Source organism: Oreochromis niloticus, linkage group LG19, assembly GCF_001858045.2.
Source record: "Oreochromis niloticus isolate F11D_XX linkage group LG19, O_niloticus_UMD_NMBU, whole genome shotgun sequence".
Lineage (NCBI taxonomy): Eukaryota > Metazoa > Chordata > Actinopteri > Cichliformes > Cichlidae > Oreochromis > Oreochromis niloticus.
This window is the reverse complement of record NC_031983.2, coordinates 4,482,229-4,503,013: the sequence shown is the minus strand read 5'-3', so window position 1 is coordinate 4,503,013 and position 20,785 is coordinate 4,482,229. Positions and strand designations below refer to the sequence as shown.

Sequence of the window (20,785 nt, the reverse complement as noted above, 5' to 3'; positions counted from 1 at the left end):
GTCCAGTGTTTCCCAGAGAATTAGATTGCATTTATGGCTTCAGTGTGGGCAGTGGCACACACATCCATGTCTATGTGTATGAATCGAAGCAAGCCCAGAGTATCTTAGATAAGTAAATAATTTTTTGTTTTATAACAGTGATGAAGAGGTGTACCTCTTTCGGCTGCTCCGTTTAGGATTTGCCACAGGGAATCATCTGCCTACATCTCACCCAATCCCTGCCATCCTTATCTGTCCCACCGACCGTTGGCATGTCCTCCTTCATGACATCCATGAATCTCCTCTGTGGTCTTTCTGTGGTCTGCAGATCACTTCAGCCTTTTTTCTTTAACTTTGTCAATTCTGGTTACTCCCAATGAAACTCTTACAATCTTTGACCTCTCCTGCTTTTTTATGAGCCAACACAACCCTACATTATAGCAGGTCTCTTTACTCACAAATCACCCCTAACACTTGTCTCCACCCACTTCCACTTTGCCTACACTCTCTTCTTCACTTGTTTTGTGCTCTGTCTGTTGCTTTGGATGGATGGCCTCAGCTATTTTGCTTCTACTGACTTTCATTCCTCTTCTCTCCATAGCATACCTCCACCTCCAGGCTCTCTTCCACCTGCTCCTTACTCTCACTACAGATCACAGTGTCCCCTGTGAGCATCATGGTCCACTGACACTCATGCCTGACCTCATTTGTCAACTCGTCCATCACAACTGCAAACAAGAGGGGGCTCAGAGACTATCCCACCCCCACCTTGAACCCGTCTGTCACCTCACCACTGTCTTGCTCTTTTGATGCAAGTCTTGCATCACCCTCACAAATCTTACCCATTACTTCAAGATATGACTCATCAGCTTATGGCTCATTAGTTACGCAGAATCAGTTACAGTACCAGTACCAGTAGAAGCTTTTTACAACTTACCATGTTGCATCTCTTGTATTAAAGTACACAGGACCCTAAAAGTTCTGTCCAGTGTTTTCTAAGCTGATTTTCAATACTGTATGTATGTATTTCTCATAGAACTCCCCTATGATCATTCCGTAACTCTTCCTAGTATCTCACATTGGAAGTATCAGTCACCTCTGGCCTGATCCACTTTTTCTTTCTGCCATTTTGTTTTCTCAACACTGGAAACATCAGAGCCTTTGAGATGTCTTTTAAGGACACTTCTGCTTCCCTGTCAGTCTGATTAATTTGTTGTGAGCTTCTCTTTTCAGCCACTTAAAGTTGCTAAATGACTCATTAATGTGCTACATGTGTCTGCCTTATCTGCTGTATTACACGCCTCTTGTTAAATTAGTGTGTTTTCCTTGCTTTAGTTTGTCGTAGCGGCGCTTTGCCGTGGCTGCAGCGGCAGCTGGTGGAGGTTGCAGTGACCTTGCTGTAGCTTGCTTTGTCTCGCCCCACGCTCCTCCGTCACGTTAGCTAGTTATCAGTCGGACACAACGGGCTCCCTGAACCAGGCAACGTTATTAGAGTGTCTGACAATGATACCCTGTCCCAGTGAGACTTCCCGGCAATTGCACACACACACACACACACACACACACACACACACTGGTGGAAAGAAACCCTCAGCACTCTGGGTATTGTCCACAGATCACAGGCGTAGGTGAGTTGTTCTTTTTAATTAATCATTTGTCCTTCAAACAGGGGAAAGTTTCAGTGCCGTAGATAATTAGGTCCCAGAGTCGGGCGGCGGCGGAGCCGGTAGCCACCTGCTGCCTTTGTAGCGCTAATCTTTGTCTTGTAGGAGCGTCGTCCCCGAAGACGCCATGGCTACGCACGCTGAATGAGCAGAATGAGAAAAGACCTCTGAATCCCCACACGATTCTGTTCCTCCTCCTCTTCTCTCTTCTTTTTATTCTGTTTGTCTTTTTTCCCCTCTCTGCGTTCTTTCAGACTCCCTCCACTCTTCCTCCTCTTCTTTCCTGTAATCTTTTACTTGTTCTTATTCCCTCTACTCCTCCTCTTCCTTTCACTTCATTTGCAACAGAACTTACCCCTCCTCCTCTTCCTCCTCCTCCAGATCATCTCTTCCTCTTTTCATCCTGTTATTCTTTTCTCCCAGTTCTCTACTCTCACAGCTTCCTCCTTTTCCATCTCGTCTTCCTCTCCTGTTGTTGCTCCCTACACTGTCCATCCTCTTTATACCTTCCATTGCTGTACAACTTATTCTCTCTTGACTTCCTCTTTCCTCCTACCCATCCTCTCCTCTGATATTTCATCTACTTTTACACCATTTTCTTTACTTTCCTTCTCCTCTTATTCCTCCTCCATTTCCTTTCCATCTGTTTATCTTTTCTTGCTCACACTTCCCCTACTTTTTCCTTGCTTCATGCCTAAATTTGTGCTTCTTTCTTTTCCTCCATGCTGTTTCTTTTTTGTGCTAATTTTCAAGTTTTCCTTCTTTTTTCTGTCATCCTCCTTTTTTTCATCCCCTTGCTCCCATTTCCTATGCTCTTTTTCTCATTCTTTTTTTGCTCTTATTTCTCTATTTTGACTCTTAAACTTTTCTTCTGTTTTTCCTTTTTTATATTTTCTGTTGCTTCTGCTCACAGCCCCTTTGTTCCCTGCTCTTTCTTGATGCATCTCTACGATTCTTCATCTCTTCACCACCCTCCTCCTCTCCTTTGACTTTTTTTTCTCTCTTAGACCCACTGCTCCTTCTTCTGTCTTCTTGTTCTTTTTATATTTTTCTCTCTACTCCAGTCTTCTTCCTGTTGTTCATCATGTGGAGCCCTTTTCTCTTCTCTCTCCTCGCCTTTCTTCCTTCTCTTGCCTTTTCAGTTCTTCCTTCATTTCATTCATGCAGAAATTGTTTAATTGCAAACAAGCACACAACCTGTGTGTGTGTGTGTGTATGTGTGTGTGTGTGTGTGTGTGTGTGTGTCAAAGTGAAAAGAGGTGTGTATGACAGTGAATGTAATATCTCAAGTGAGTGAGTGTGTGTATGCATGCAGAAACTAATCCCATTAATTCAAAGAGAATAACAAAGACAGAAAGGGGGTGGGGTGGGGGGGGGGGTCCAGCTCCCCTGTCATTTGTCTGTCCTCCCTCTCTTCCATTCCCTCTCTTCCTCCATCATCATTATTCTCCGTCAGATCGGCTGCTGTTCTCCTTTAGGAGCGACTGGTGGTGGGATGGAAGAGAAGAAGAGGGAGGGGGTGGAGATGAAGATTTGTAGCTCCTCCTGGGAAGCTTCATGTCCTTTCCCTCCTTCTTCTTCTCCTTTTCCTCCCTTTCCTCCTTTTGTTTCCCCTTTTTCCTCAGATATCTCTGCCTATTTTTGACTTCGTCTTTTTTCCATTCCTGTTACATTTCACTTTGTTCTTTCTCCCACTTCTTTTCTCAACCTCCCCTTTACCCAAGTCTCATCGCCTTCATTTCATTTCTTTTTTCCTCCCTCTGCCTCTTTTCTCTTTCTCTCCTCTTCTTTCTTTCCCTTCCATCTCCTGCTCTCCCCACTTCTTTTGCTTTTCTCCACTTGTTTAGTCTTGTTTGTTTTTCTTTTTCATTTTGATCTCTGGATCAAGCGGGCAGTGTGCACACCTGTGTTTGTGAATGTGCTAACTCAAGAATGAGGTGATGTAGGAGAGTCAAGTTGATACCATTAGTGTATCTACTCAGATGAGTTTGAATGTCAGTGATTTTGACCTGAAGGTCAAGGTCACGTTTTTTGAAAATCTTCTGAATCAGCTTGAGAATCAACTTGTGAATAACTTGAGAACTGATAGCGTATGTGTGTCTGCTAGCAGGCTGAGGGGTAACATGAGTGGTTGTCAGTATTTTTATTCCATGCTTCCTCTTCTTTCATTTTTCTATCAAGGTTTTTCTTAAATGTCTTCTTTTCTTTCTGTCTACCTGTTTCACATTCAAATTTGTATTTCTCCTATTTTTCCCGTACTTCCTCCTTTATTTTCTCCAGTCTTTCCACCCCCATGCTTTCCCTCTCTCCTTTTTTCCCTCACTCCCTGTTTCTCTCATTCCATCCCCCCCCCCCCCGCGTCCCCCTCCCTCCTGTCTTCCTCTCTTCAAGGACGTTTATATTATAAAGGATGAATTTGCATATTAATTCATTTCTTTCAATTTTTTCAGATTAGACGTTGTCAACACGTATCAGTGCTGATCAAACTGCCACATCCACCAGAGACCTGACTGTGTGCACGCATAAGCGTGCATGGTTGTGCGTGTGTTCGTGTGTGTGTTAGGGGAGTTGCCTCCTGAAACAAAGAAAAATAAAGACCAGCAACAGAGGGAAAAGCCAGCAGCCTTTTAGTGCTGAAGTTGCAGGAACCGGTGTTGGTGGATGTAAGCTGCAGGATAACATGTTGATCGCTGTCTGTGGTTAAATTGTGCTTTCACATTACCTTAAATGTTCACAAGCAAATAGAAAACAAATAACCCAGTATGTTTGGAATTACAAATATGGACTTGGATGAGCTTTTTTTTTTTTTTAATTTGATAAAAGCTGTAGGAAAGTAGTCAGCACAAGAGTTATCTTATCTTACACTTCTAAAGGATGTGTGCTATAGTTTTGAGTTTTGGTTCACTTCCTGTTGTATTTTTTCTTTTCTTTTTCTTGTTTTACGTTTCTCATCTATCAGTCTGTGTTTTGGTTTTTTGCCCTTTGTCAGCCCTTCTTTCACTTGTTTACTTTCTTTGACTGACCGCTTGTGTTTCAATCAAATTTGGATTTTGTGACTTTAGCTTGTCTTCCCATTTGAGTCTCTTCTTCCAAGTGAACGATCGTAATTTGATTGTGATGATTAATCGTACCCTGTGCTGATCTTTGAGAATTTCTGGTGGAGGATGGGGCAAAAAATTGCACATGACTTTCCCACTCTTTTTTAAAATTGTAACTGTGTTTAGGAGCAACATAATCCCTGACTGGGTTACACAGAGATGTGCAGTGTTGTGTTTTTCAGTGAATGAAATAATGCATTCACAAACTGTGTATGAGTCAGCAGGAGGTGGTTGGGGCTACATGGAAACTCTAGACAGGTTTTGACCCCAAGTGGATTAGTTCAAAGAAAAATAATTTGGTGAGTCTGATTGAACTTACATGATCACAACCTTTCTGTAACTTTAACCAGCTTCAACTCTTGAAAATCTGAATACACTGTTACACATTCACAAGTACAGCACTCCAGACACATCTGGGAATAATGTTGCAACAATAATATCCCCATATTACAATGCGAGATTGTATAAATGCTTAATTCCAAGTGAATTTTGACATTTTGTACACTTAAGCAACCTGGACTGTTGGTCATCATGTTTAAGTGTAAGGGAACATTTCCTGCCTGTCTCTCCTCACATCGCTTCCTCTGATGGACGGAGGAGTTATGAATATGCAGCTGATTTCTGAAAGCTGACAGCTGCTGACAAATGAAGCATCTCACCTTGAATAAGCATTGCTACCTCCTGATTTGATGGAAGCTCACTGGCTTAACTTTGAAGGCTGCTGAAAATTCTTATGTGAGAATTTCATGTTCTGAAGGGCCAGGCTGCCACAGGCTGTTAACTTATCAGTTAGGAGTCGTCTGACCAATTGTGTTAACTTTGCTAAAGGAAGCATCAAATTTCAGTCTTTCAACGATTACATGAGGCTTATTTTAATAGTTGTAACATCAGAAGATTGTAGTTTTCAAGCTGTTAATTTTAACCCTTTAATTTGCATCCAATCTCTGCGTCGTCCTCTTCTGATGTGTTTTGACATTTCCCAGTTTGAGTGTCATGAGCGGCTTTGATTTGATTGACGGGTTGACAGCAGCTGTGATTGGCCGACTGGTTGAACTGACAGTATGAATGTTTTTATTTGTTTTACACCTATTAAAAATGCTTCACTTGTGTTTGAGCCCATTACGGTTTTCTGCGCTGTACACTTTTGGTGAACCATCATAAAGTAAATTAATCTTTTTTTTGTTATTGTAGTTATGCAATGTTTTCAGTTTCATTCCACCTGGACTTTAGGTTATTTAGGTTCAGTCTGATTCATAACTTGCATAATTAAGTGTTCTATATTGATATTTCTTACTTGAAATTATTCAAAAATGTACATACAGTTAATTAAATTGCGTGTGTATATATAAATATATTTTTTTATGAAAAGTCTGTTTTTCTGTATTTATTTTGTTTTACTCAACTAAAATGTTTTTTCACATGTAAGTTTAGTTTTTAGTTTTTGTTGACTTTAATTACCTTGGTGGTTGTTATACATGCTCATACAGTAATGACTTTACAATTACAAGGAAGCAAGAAGACTTAAAACTAGCAGTTGATGGCACAACCTTACTGGAAGCATTTATTAAAGTTGTAAATCATATCCTTGTATGATGACTTTTTAAAAATACCAAACAAAATGGTGTCTTTAAAACCATTTCAACTTACCTGTTACATTTTAAGTGCTTTGTTTGACATTTAGAATATAGAACTAAATTAATCTTATAGAGCATTGTGTGATTTTTTTATTTAGTTTATTTTGCATAATACCCTCAGAAAAAAACAAAACATTTATCAGACTCAGTTTTTGTATTGTCTGTTTTTGTCGCAGTCGAATCCAGCAGCCCCAGTCTTCTGGCTCCTGATAACTCTCTGGAACGGTCCTTCTTCATCCGGATGAAATCTACACTCACAAAGAGAGGCGTGCACATCAAGTCCTCAGGATATAAGGTCAGAACAATGTTTCGCAAAAATATGTTGAATTCTAAAACTGGAACTGTGGAGTAGGGGAAAAAGAAAAGTCACTATGAAGTTTTTCATAAAAAACCTCTTGTGTTGAAGCAGAAAGTCTAAACTTCATTCACATATTGATTATTTGATTTAAACTGTGAGCACCCAAGCACAATTACAAAAACCGTCCAACAAATTATGGAGCTGCTGCTAAATTTTTGAAAGACTGGATTTTCTAACATGCGTATGATCATCTCCCTTCATCTGCTTGAGGACGAATCAACTCATTACTGTTTTTAAATCTGTGATTCACATGGAAATTTATAATGTAATGAAAAAATAGGTACTTTGCATGCTTATGTGTCTCCTTTTCTATATACAGTAGTTTGAAAAGTGTTTGCCTCCTTCATGCCTCCTATTTTGTGTTTGTCACACTTAAATGTTTCAGATCATTAAACAAATTTAAATATTAGACAAAGATAACATAAGTAAACACAAAATGCAGTTTCTAAATGAAAGTGTTTATTATTAGGGGAAAAAAACCCAAACCTACATGGCCATGTGAAAAAAACGGGATTGCTCCCTAAACTAGTAAGTCTTTTACATCGCTGTGGAGGGTTGTCAAGCATAAACCACCTTTTTAAGGTCATGCCACAGCATCTCAATCGGATTCAGTTCAGGACTAGGCCACTCCAAAGTCTTTAGTTTGAACCCAAGTGCAGTTCAGTTTGAGGTCACGAACAGATGGCCAGACGTTCTCCTTCAGGATGTTTTGGTAGACATCAGAATTCGTGGTTCCACTTACCACAGCAAGTCTTCCAGGTCCTGAGGCAGCAAAACAGCCCCAGACCATCACACTACCACCACCATATTTTACTGCTGACATGATGTTTCTTTTCAGAAATGTTCTTTTAGTCTTATGACAGGTGAAACGGGACACACACCTTCCAAAAAGTTATCCATAGACTCTTTCCCCAAAGGTCTTGGAGATCATTAAGATGTGTTTATGCAAATGTGAGATGAGCCTTTATGTTCCTTTTGCTTAGCAGTAAGCAGTCTTGGAACTTCGCCATTGATGCCATTTTGCCCAGTTTCTTTCTTATGGTGGGGTCACCTCTGTTTACCTCTGTTCCATATTTTTACCGTTTGACTCTCACTGTGGTTTGCTGGAGTCCCACAGCTTTAGAAATGGCTTTATAACCTTTTCCAGATTGAGAATCTCAGCTACTTTATTTTTATAATTTGGTCCTGAATTTCCTTGGATCGCCGTATGCTGTCTGTCTTTTAGTCTACTTTTTCTGAGGGGGGCAATCACTTTTTCACACAGGGCCATTTAGGTTTGAATTTTTTTTCTTTTCCCACTTAATAATAAACACCTTCATTATAGAAAATTGCATTGTTTTGTTTACTTGTGGTATCTTTGGTGATTTTAAACATTGAACTTTGATAAACATATAAAACAATTGAAACTCAGGAAGGGGGCAAACACTTTTTCATGCCATTGTGTATGTTTGTCTGTCAGCTGCTGCCTTTATGGGTCATCTTCCTGCATCTGCATCTCACCTTAGCATCCTTTCTAAGACAGCAATGCTCTGCATGTCCTCCATTTACTTCATCCATAAATCTTCTTCATGACTTCTGCTCTTTGCATCATCACTCTTAAACCTGTCTCCCTCTCATTCACATGTGTATTCTGACTTGCTTCTACTGACTTTCATTTCTCTTTTCTCCAGAGTATACCTTTACGTCTCCGTCTATCACCACTGCAAACAAGAACAGGCTTAGAACAGATTCCTGTTATCTCTCTGGCCTCATACATGCCCTGTACAGTCCTCAAATACTTCTGTGCCTGTCTTGACTTGCAGTACCACACTTCCTGTCTTGGAACCCTGTCAGATGTGTCTAGATCCACAAAGAAACTTCCACAGCATGTCTTTTGTCCTGTCTTCCTTCTCTCACCCCAACCGGTCGTGTCAGATGGCCCCGCCCCTCCCTGAGCCTGGTTCTGCTGGAGGTTTCTTCCTGTTAAAAGGGAGTTTTTCTTTCCCACTGTCGCCAAAGTGCTTGCTCATAGGCGGTCATATGATTGTTGGGTTTTTCTCTGTATCTATTATTGTAGGGTCTACCTTACAATATAAAGCACCTTGAGGCGACTGTTGTTGTGATTTGGGCACTGTATAAATAAAATTGAATTGAAATGAACTCCTTCTAACCTCATCCATACTTCTCCATCAACACTCTCAAAGCAAGCATCACATTTGTACTGCTCTTTTATCAACATGAAGCCATACTGGTAGTAATTGTCAACTCTCTTCTAAACCTAGCTTTATCAACTTTATCTATCTGTAGTTACTACAGCTCTTCACAACAATTCTTCAAAATCAGTTTCAGTACACTTTTCTCGATTCCCGTGGCATCATTTCACTCTCCTACATTGTGTTAAATAATATGGCTAAAAAGTCCACTGCCCTTGTCGTCTGATCTGAATGAAGTGAACTTAACAGAACTGAGCTTTCAGGTCACACTTCTGAAATTTTCTAAGAGACTAAAAATTTATGTAAAAAAAAAATGTTAGATGAAAGTGACACTAGAACTTTGGCTGTCTATTAAAGTGAAGGACGTGTCTGTTTTTCTTCTGCTTTTGCAGTTACAGTAACCTTGGTTTGATCTTGTTCCCATGCTTAGGTGTGTGTTTTTTTCCGCATAAAGAAAATATGCATGTATAGGTGTAACATCAGGACTCTAAGCTCTGCGACCGTTTCACTACTCACAGATCGAGAAGCCGGATTAAAGGGGATTCTTTGGGCTGCCTTGTTTGTGCGTGAATGTGTGTGTATGTGGGGTCACTCATGGTTTATCCCTGACTAATACATTCAATTCTCCTCAGGAATGATGGCAGACAGCAGAGGAAAGACAGAGGAAAAGCTGTCAAAGACAAAACAAAATCACTAAAAAGAACTTACAGATTTCATTAATACATTGTCTTAACCATGAATGGAATAGAGAATCAATTCAAACACTAACATTATCAAAAAATATAGCACAGGAAGTATGTATAGTTTGCTTTTTCAGCTTATGTGTGAAACAAGTTTTTGTGTGGACCAGTTTGTTTTTTTGTTTTGGGGTTGGGACACATAACCACAGGACACATATTTTATGTGGTCCTTACTTTGGATGACACACATGGAAATGGTTCTTTGAGAGCTCACACTTGTTTGAGAGTTTTTGGTAAGTTTGGATGTTGGGCATTTGGGCATTTATTTATGATGACAGATGAAGATAAGGAAGAAGCGCTAGTATCCTCATAAAGATAGTACAGTTTTACAGTTTACTAGCATAATAATTGGGAGACCTAAACGGACTGGTACTTATATAGTACTTTTCTAGTCTAAGCACTTTCTTACCCATTTACACACATTTAAACAAGCACATTTTAACTTCACACACTCCAATAGATAGCTTGAGGGGAACTCGGAGTTCAGTATCTTGCTAAAGGATGCTTCGACACGCAGACAAGAGGAGTAGGTGATTGAAGAGCCAGCCTTCCACTTTGTAGAGGAAGTGCTTTACCTCCTGAGATACAGCCACCCATACAAACAGATATTCACATATGTATTTTTAAAATTTTATTTAGCCTTTATTTATATAGGTAGTCCCGTTGAGACTCAATGTCTCATTTATAAGTGAATCCTGTTCCAGACGAGCAGATAAACATATTCATATATTAGTACAGACATTTGCACTTACATACACATAATGGCAGGGGTATAAATTTTGTCCACCTCTAAATTGGACAGTTTAAGCTGACCAGCATACAGGTTATTAGTGCTTCATAGTTATCATCCGTACAAAGTTTGAGCTGATGTCTTTCTTTAGCTTCTTTGAGGTTGCATTATTATACATTCTGATTCTCAATAAAAATAAAGAAATGTAGGTGAATGCTTGTTTTCATATGAAAAAGTTCACTGACTTTCCTTTACTTGGTTTTTCCCCTTCAGGTGATCCACGTCACAGGGCGCCTGCGGATCAGGATGGCTCTGACGCACAGCCGCTCAGTGCCCAATCAGATCATGGGGATGGTGGCGGTGGCTCACGCTCTCCCGCCGCCAACAATCAACGAGGTTCGCATCGACTGCCAAATGTTCGTGACCCGAGTCAACATGGACCTAAAGATTGTCTACTGTGAGAACAGGTAGAGCATAAAAACTGAGGTGGTTTTTTTTTTTGTTTTGTTTTTGTCATATGTTGAAAAAGAGTGCACAATAGTTTCTATGAAAAAAACGCAACAAAAAACAACATATAGTTGCTAGTTAAGCTATATGCTAGCTTAACTAGCAACTAGCTAGCAACTGTGGTTTGTTGCCATCCTAGCTAGTTGCTGCACAATTAGAGAATTAAACTTTTTGTCAATGAATATGCTGCAGCAGTAAACACTAGCTGTCTTTGCCAATGTCTACTGAGTGACTGAAAACAGTTTAATTTGTTTCAAAAGTTGAAGTTTTGTGCTCAAGGGGTTTATAGCAGATACAGTCCATGCATATAAAATTAAGGGACCACAGAGTTCTGGGGATTTTTGCCTTGAATTTAGCAGGTGTCTTACTGAAAGTAAGATAATGACAAATACTAATTCCATACATGTGCGTTCAGCACAAGTTAGGCAGCAGACTAACTTCTACTTTAATGAACTAATGTTTTTTCTATTATTTGTAAAGTACTTCAGGGTTTCGACCAGGAGGACAGACGAGAGAGAAACAGGATTTTTCCCAAAGACGAAGCACAAAATCACATTTGACTTCATCTTTAGCAATGAATGATTAAGCCGACCTTAGCTACACGACTAAAGTAGTTTCATAACAACTAAAGTGGTAAAATAGTATAAAATTATAACATTTAATTTCAACATTTATTAAAATTTCTGATCTTATGTTTTCTGAAAGTTTTCTGAAAATCTGGCGATTCCAATAACTTGAGAAGAAGACGTCGTAGGATTTTGAAATTGATACCATATGTGTCTACTAGAAGGCTGAGGGTAGCACTGAAAGTTGCCAGTACTTAAACTTGAGTGTAAGTGAACACGTAACACTAAAAACATCCTCTGTCAATTTGACACAAATTCTTATTCAACTTTCTGCTCAACTTTGTCTGTTTTTTTGCACGATTTTTCTTAGTAACTTTGCCTAATTTTTTTCCAGAAGTTTTTGTTCAGATGCAGTTTTCCAAATCTAAGATGTGTTGCTATGTTCTTTTTTTAGAGCAAACAGGCTTTAGCCTTTAAGATGTTTAACATTTAACATGCTAACTGAGGGCTGTAGGTTCTGCTAAGCAGCTCTTAGGTATTTTACACAGTCTGACCTTGGGGTGAAACTGGTGGGACGTCCACTCCTGAGAAGATCGGCAACTGTCTTAAATGTTTTTCACTTGTCGATTATCTTTCTTATAATACAACCTCAAATTGCTTGGAATGGCCTTAAAATTTCCCAGATTGATGGGCAGCAATTGTTTCTTTAAGATAATTATAGATGTCTTTCCTCCTTGACATTGTGTTAACACATACCTGAATGCTCCTGATGACCAAACTACCAAAATATCTACTCTTATAGAGGCAGTCACAGAGGCTGATGATCAGTTAATGATGTACTGACTTATATCACCCTATATTACAGACACATCGTGTACATAATATTTAGGCTGATACATATGAAGAAATGTCAGTATTGCTGAGCAAATAATATGTTTAAGGACATTTTTTAAGGAGTTTTTTTTATCTACAAAATTATCTGTTCAGCACACTAAGTGATGGTGCAAAATTATCTGTTTTATTTTGATTGGACATTTTAGAGTGCTCCTCTTACATTGTGATTAAATATCACAAGAAATTATAATAAAAAAAACTGACTACGGACGACTTCTGCATTCATCTTTCACACCTGCTGTTCAAGAAGAAAAGTTGCCTTCCCTGTCAGAGCATCTTATTCATGAGAAACCTGACCCAATCCTCCCTGGTTTAACAGTGAAATATGTCTCTGATGGATCTATCTCCTTTGCTCTGTCCAGATAAAGCAGATAGGTATCAGGATCTCACGCAGGAGTTAACCGGCCAACCAAGGAGATTCATATCAGGCAAAAAAAAAAAAAAACCTTCATGTTTTATTATAGAAAGAGAGGAGGGGAAAATGATAGTAGGCAGATTGCTTTATTGGTGGGTGGAAAAAGGGACACAATGCGAGGCAGATGATGATATTCAGTACGCAGCGACAGAAAGCGTCTCTGTGGTGAACAGGCAAGTGTCGCTCCCATTACAGCCCCATTTTGAGGATGAGTTTCTAAGAGAATGAGAAAATGGGAGGATGGGTTTTTCTAAAGAACAGAGTGTGCTGTTATCTGCCTGCCAGACATTAGTCCTCCCACCGCCCACTCGCTGTCACAATGAAACTGGGGAAATTGTTCTGTCTATCCTGTGGCAAATTTGTTCAAATTAAAGCTTTTTAAAGCTCACATGTGTTACCTGTACAATAGACAGACAGCTTCAGTCTCTGTTGTTGGGTTTATTAGCTTTTTTTGCCTCCCCTGAATCAGACTTTGTAATCATCGAATACCAGAACTGCAGAAAGAAAATTGTCTCAGTGTGACAAGCTATGTATTTCAAAGTTTCACAACATTTCCACTTCCATGCAACTCATTGTGGTGGGATATGGATGCAAGATTATCATCCAAAGCAAAGCAACAGAACAGAACATGGGGAAGTGGATATTTTTTCATCAGCAGTTCCCCTTATAAAGGAGCAAACATAATCTTTTTTATTGATTATCACCAATTAAATTCTTTCTTCAATTTTTGCTGACCGGTGGCAAATAGATACGGTGGCCCTGAGGTGCCATTTTAGAACGTTTCAGAAGCATATCAACAAAAATGAAAAGACAACAACGTTCTATAAAACACGAAGAAATCTCGAAAACTCAGCAGCACTTCAGAAATCTTAACAACAGTTCAGAAACCAAAGTGAGATGTCAGAAAACACAACATTTTGGAAAATATTAAACAGAAAAAGCTAAACGAATGCAACTGAATAACATAACCAGCGTGTGGTTGTGGTGTTTTCTTGAAAGTGACGTAAAAAAACAAATGATGACCAAAAAGTTTATAACTTTCAAAAGAGTGAAACCTGTGAAGCTTCATTTAAGTGAAATTTAAAAAATTCAAACTCATGGGGCCTTTCAGACATGTATTTGTGTATTACACATACAGTTGAGCTTCCACTAGGGGTGGCTGTGATCAGGAGGTATAGCAGATAATCTACTAACTGGAAAGTTATTGGTCAGAGTCCTGGCTGCTCCCGCCTGCAAGCCAAAGTATCCTTGGACAATATACTGAACCTCAAGTTGCTCTCTGAATGTGAATGTTCAAGTGCTCAAGTAGACTGGAAAAGTGCTAAAGGAGAGCCAGTCCATTTCCCACTTTGGAACGTGTACTCTTTGTTTCAGAATCAGTGACTACATGGACCTGACTCCAGTGGACATTGTGGGGAAGAGGTGCTACCAGTTTATTCATGCTGAAGATGTGGAGGGGATCAGACAGAGTCACCTTGACTGTGAGTATTGGAACCACCTGACTGAGTGCTGTTCTCTGATTGGGCAAAAGAATTTTTTCCTTAGTAAATTTGAAACTAGCAGTTTATAAGCCAGCTTTTCAGTAATTTTTGCCTACAGGTTAAACACTAGGTCTTTAATCCAGTGCATCTGTACATTTGTTTCATAGCAGTCATGCTGCTAGATTTCCCTCTTCAAAGTTTAAAGCCACTTATAGAGAATCCCTGCTCTCCTGTATCTTTGAAAAGTTTTCACACAGCAGCAACTCTGCAATCTTATTACCCTTGTCAGGAGGCATAATGCACCCTCTGACACACACCCAAGCAGAGGCAGAGGCTTGGTATCCATGTTTAGTGGCTGTCTGGATGATTTGCGGCGTGCTGTTTGTTGCTGCAGTCACATCTTTACAGTGGTGGTAAAAACTGAGGAGGCGTTCAGAGCAGCACAGCGTTTCACGGTTTGTCTGAGGTAGTGAAGGCATTTAGGCAGAACGCCAAATAATAACAAGCGGCACAGCAAGGACGGCCGGCCTGATGGGAGTCGAACACAGGCAGCTACAGTCAGATTCTGTCAAATATTGTCCACTGCGGCTGATTGCATTCAGATATAAAGCACAGATATTTCTCTGAAGACCCTTTTCTATTAACGTGGTTTGAAGGCTTAAAGCAGTGATTTACGAACTGTATCAATAAAAGCTTAAATGGCACTGAAAATCTAACTTTTCTGAGATTTGGTTTAAATTACTCAAACTGCTCTCAAAAGTCATAGAACCAACATTCCCAGAGATGTGGAATGACTATTGAATATGATGAAAACTGCTGGCAGAAGCTGGTTTACATTAATACTCTGAAAGAACGAAACGTTTCTTCCACTGAAAACTCTACATCCAGATGAACAGAATCAACTTTCTGGGATGTCCTTACCTGAATAATTCAGCATGCATCAAGACAAAAAAAAAAAAAAACCCCAGACCAGTTTGTTTGCCAGTATCACTTTACCCAGTGTATGACAATGGATGGGTCATTTACATCTTATTAAGAATATAGGTTTAGGGCATAAAGTTGGTTGGCGCACTGGCCTTTTTGTCCCACTACATCTACACTTTAACCAAAGGAAGCTTTTTATTCTCTCTTCCTCCCCTCACCCCCAATTGGTGGCGGCAGATGAGCCTGGTTTCTTCCTGTTCAAAGGGCATTTTTCCTTCTCACTTTTGCCAATGCTTGCTAATAGAGGGTCATCTGATGTTGGGGTTTTCTCCAAGTGCCTTGAGGCATCTGTTGTTGGGATTTGGTGCTATATAAATAAAATTGCATTGACTTTAACTTAATCTATACATTTATTGGCACTGTGATGACTTTAATTATTTCCTATAATCTTTATTTGTCCAAAGATGCATTTAATTAATCTCTGTTTGAGGCTGCAGTTTGTTGTCCTTCTTCTTTCCTGGGTTTTAGCCTGGCTGTGGCTCAGAAAGCAGAACAGGTCATCTACTAACAAGGTTGGTAGTTTGATCCCTGACTGCTCCAGTCTGAGTACCAAAGTATCACTGGGCAAGATATTGAACTCCATGTTGCTCCTGATGTGTTCATCAGAGTGTGAACATTAGATGGAAAACACTTGTAGATGTAGAACAAAGTACTTGGGTGAATGAGACATACTAGAGTAGAATGGCACTATATAAGAAGCACTCCATTTGATTTGAATTAAATTTGGGTTTATGTTTGAGCTTGGTGTTAATGTTTGTTTAGGCTCTTTCACCTGTGAAGGTTTTGAAAATTGGAATATTACACTCACACTGCTGGAACACCATGTGTGGAAGGCCCCTGTTGGCAGCATACCACTAGAAAAGGTTCAGTGTTTATATTCCTGGACGAAGGCCTGAGTAAAAATAAAGATATTGTAATTGTATTTTAAATAGGGAGGACCTTGGATTGTTTTTTTTTTCATTTGAAGCCCATTTCTATTGGTTTTAGAAACAACAGACCAATCAGAGTGCATTTAGTGGGATTAGGAAGGGGTCTCCTTGTTGCTGAACAGTGAAAGAAAATAAATCACACACAGACAAATGGCAGTGTTTGATTTTAGTGTAGCTAGTGGTCTTCTGCTGGTTTGATTTTTTACATGCACTCTAAAAACAGAGGGAACCATGATGCTGACTTTAAGCCTTTGCTGTCAGTGTTATGCTAAAAAAAATTATTTGATACTGTGTTACGAATTATTCTATTAGTCTTCAAGGTCTGCTAACTTTCACTGAAAAGGAGGGCCCTTAAATGACCCTAACTGTACTTACCTCATCATTTCTCTGCAAATAGAGATTTTTGCCGGTCTCTTTAAGCTCTGACTCCCGACACTGGCCCTTACTGCTGTTGTGACACAAATGAAACATGTCACATAGCTCATCAAAAAAAAAGACAAGAAAATATACCAGCATGGAGCTCCCTGAAACTTTTCAATTACCTTCTCCAAAAGTTCCTGAGCTCTGAACATCCAGAGTGGCAATCAGGAAGTGGCTCTATGGCGGCCTGGCAGGGTCAGGCAGAATAAGGGGAGGGGGGCAGGTTAGGATGTGTAAAACAAAAAAAGGGGGAAGTATTGAGGGAGATTATTCCTCTCTGTCTGCAGTGAGGATGGGAGGTCAGGGAGGCGATCTGGCAGCCAGCGGTTTAAATGACTTGGTTTTAGTTGAGCGTAGTCTAATACAGCACCTCCAGTCACCTCTGCTGTTCATTTTATTCTTCCTCTTTCAAAATTAATTTCCTCTGTGAAAGGGGGGCTTTCAGAAATAGATGGCTACAGGGCACTGAGGTTCTCCATGTCTTTTCTCTTTTTTCCCCCATCTCCTTTTCTTTCCATCCTCGCCGTCAAATGGAGTGCGGTCAGATTGTTCTAAAATCAGCCTTTCTTTGGGGCGGTTTAATTCGGTGGCTTTATGAACTCGCTGCTGATTGTGTGGAAGCTGATTTCAGACAGGCAGGCTAATGATTCCTAACTTTTTTTTCTCCAGACACTGGGAACTTTCTGGCTAATTGGATGGCGACAGAAATCATTTGTGTGGACATCAAATGCATACACAAAAATAAAGAGTAACATCCAGTTTTATTTATATTGGCTTGGTTTTTCATCTTGATACCTTTAAATGTCAGATAATAATTTAATACAGTAATTTAGTGGCGTGTTCTTTTATTTTTTTGTGTTCTTTGTGTTCTGGCCAACCAAAATGAGCACTTTGCGCTAGATGTTGGTGTGAAAGGAGAGCCAGACTAAATACTAGACATACCAGGCCTCCACCTTTATGTGTCTGTAGTCAAACTATATCCCCAATTCAGAATTTTCTCAGTCAAATCGTAACCGATCGTTGAATCATTCATCATTTTCAGTTGAGAAAGAGACTTTCTGCACTTCAATTTTCCTGTTTTTGTGGAACAGCAGCAGCTCACAGTCTCCGATTTTTTTGGTGGGATTTCCACATCTGCTCCAGGTTACCCCATTGCAACATGAATCAGATAGTTAGGGAATCGATCAAGGTATATTTTAGATGGATAGCCTATTCTCTCAACAGGGATCTAAATTTTAAAAGGCTTCTTTTTAAGTGGAGGACGAAGCGTGATCCCTCTCTGTGAAGAGGCGTCTCTCTCTAAGTCTCTATCATTACCTGCTGACAGCTGGTCTAAGCTCAGGTCAGATCTCAAAGTCAATCTGTCCTCGTTTCCACTCAGAGAACAGAGAGAAAGAGAAGGAAGAGATAAAGGGTGAACTTTCCTTTTCACAAAGAAAGGGGGGGGGGCGGAAAAGAGTGATTTGTCGGCACGAAAAGGAAAGAAATACTCAGCACAAGGGCTGGGAGAGAAATTCATCTTTTCTCAGAGAAAAGGATAGAGATGGGAACTAGTGATTTACAGACAGAAAAAAAGGCAGGACAAAATGCTAATTTTCACACGGAGAGACAGGCTGACGAGTCGTTTCATGTCTTTTTCAAAAGGGGCAGGAAGAATGAGAAAAGAGGAAGGATGAAGATGGGATAATTCCCATGTTTTCACATAGTGAGAAGGATCACAAAATGCATTATAAGTAGCAAAAGAGAATTAAGGAAATGGAAGAAAGCGAGAAGAACTTTGCAAAGAAAGGAGAAATTAGAAGATGGTGTTGTAGTTTAACTGAGTGATGGGGAAAAAATGTTCACTTGGTTTTATAGAAGACAAGCACGTCCATTACATGAAGGTGAAGATGTGTTAGAATCTATTGTGATCTGTGTTATGCATCAAGTTGCTTAAAAAAAGGAGTGCTTTTAAAAAGTTCATGTTTTCATAACGACTGATGAACACAACACTAGTATCACTCAGTCTTGCCTGTGCCTGACCTCTCTCATGAGTGACTAGGTGACATGATGTGTGTGCTCCAGGTAATAGACAGTAAATCACAATGCAGCTTGTTAGGATGGCAGTGGTTCAGACAGCACAGCTACCCAGCGGTACTGCTCAAGGCAGTCCACATAAAAGTTTGAAAGAGTTTTGAAAACAAAAGCAGAAAAGGTTCTGAAAGATTAAAAACTAACATCAGAACATATGTCACAGTGGCTGTGAATTTGATCTGAGACAGTTGGCCTAGAAGACTTATTTTGTATGAATTTCTGTTTTTTGGACAGTAATCCAAATAAAAAGATTTGCATTAATAATTGAATTTAAAAGAAAATTAGAGACAAAAAAGATTCCTAGGTCTTTTCTTAATATCACGTTTTAATCAAGTTTATGTGAATTAATCTCTTCACCCTCTTCAACCGGTCATGGCTGATGGCTCCCTGAGCCTGGTTCTGCTGGAGGTTTCTTCCTGTTAAAAGGGAGTTTTTCTTCCCCACTCTCTCCAAGAGCTTGTCTTGACCTTGCACTGACCTTGACAGATTTTGGTGATGTGTCACAGCCTGCCAAAACTGTATTTGTTGGGTCAGTGCTGTTACATAGATAAGGATATATACATCTAAGACAGAAAATTCATGGATTTAATATTTCAAGGATTCATCATGACAAACTAGTCATTAATCATCATTGGCACATTTTAGACTGAGGGCAGTCTAAAAAAGAGTTTGTTACACATATGGAATCTAAACATTTTGTACCGGGAAAGATTTAGTGCCACTTTGATTTAGCATATTTTCTTTGCCATTATTCGTCTAACAATACCATCTAACAATATTCTATGGACCGCAGACAGTAAGCAAGACAACCCTGAAAAGAAGTGTCATTGTGAAATGTGTGGTAATAAAGTTTGAATAACTTTTCCCAGTAAGAACTATGTCATTTTCAATGTAGAAAACTACACTGGTGTACAAGTTAATTGTCTAGAACCGTGTAAACATTTTCATATGTTCAGGCATCCCAATGTTGACAAAGTTACTAACATCAGTACTACAAATGAGAAATTACTTGGAAGATGCAGACTTATAAAACAGCAGAGAACTGCTAATGTGTAAAATACTGTAGTAAAAAGATATTTGGTTACTTTGGTTAACCATTTTCATGTTAGTTGCAAAAAAATTTGCAGGTCTGAACCTCCCAAGTTAAAAGAGAGAGAGATAAAGAGAATAGAGACTAAATGCATTAGTTGTTTTTTTAACAATAGAAGCAAACAAAATGAAAAATCCCAGACAATGCAGAAAAAGACACAAAGAGAGATTCTGATTGTCAGAGTTGAAGCAAGACATGGGGGAAGCTGGCTTTTCTAGGGAAACAATCAGGAAGAAAAAAGAATTTCATATTTTCAGAGAAAAGGAGGTTTGGACATATATGAAGTTGGAAAAAGACATTCAGAATTAGCAAAGGAGAAGGCGATACAATAGTGAAAGACAGCCAGGATGTTTGGGAGTGAAACAGATGATCGAGAGACATGCAAACGCAGAGGAAAATAAAAGAATGAGAGAGAGTGAGAGACTAGCACAGAAGAGAAAGCTCGGTGGATTTAAGCCTGCAGGCGTTTTAGTAGAGCTGGTCTCTCTAGACCAACACTGCCTTTAATGAATCCACACACACTGAAAGGCATTTTTTTATCTGTTGCATACAAAATGCACACACACACACACACCTGTGGATCTATCCACACATGTAATATTAGTAAAACACACAAAAACTGAGTCTTTAGGGACAAGCGAGGAAAAGGGCATACACACATAAACTGTAGAAAAGACCGGACAAAGTTACAGGAGCGTCATTTGGCGACTTTTATGTGACTTTCCTTTAACTTGAAGTTCTTGTTTTGAGTAGATAAATCTGCATATTCACTTCAGCTTTTTTCCATCAATTTTGCCACGTGTTCTGACTAAAGTATCTGAAATCTATGAAATACGACAGTGGTGAAAGAAGTCCTCAGATCCAGCAATGGCAACATAAGAGTACTTCTTAAGTTATAATACTGCTTGAGTAAATGTATTTAAGTATGAAACTAGTCATTGAGCAATAAAGTGCCATCTGTGACTGGTACTGGTGAACTTATTTTAGGTATTGCAGCATTGTTCAAGGTTTCTGTTCAAGGTTGAGCTTCT

The 20,785-nt window shown here is 39.5% G+C and overlaps 1 protein-coding gene across 5 annotated transcripts in view; it reads left to right on the top strand.

Moving 5' to 3' along the window:
- npas3 (neuronal PAS domain protein 3) overlaps positions 1 to 20,785 on the top strand; it is a 333,725-nt gene that overhangs the window by 290,526 nt on the left and 22,414 nt on the right. For all 5 annotated transcript variants that reach the window (XM_019349116.2, XM_019349115.2, XM_005455939.4 and 2 more), the window contains 3 exons: positions 6,552 to 6,670; positions 10,669 to 10,862; positions 14,152 to 14,258. In XM_019349116.2, the coding sequence (XP_019204661.1) occupies positions 6,552 to 6,670; positions 10,669 to 10,862; positions 14,152 to 14,258 (420 nt within the window). The remainder of the gene's footprint in view (positions 1 to 6,551; positions 6,671 to 10,668; positions 10,863 to 14,151; positions 14,259 to 20,785) is intronic.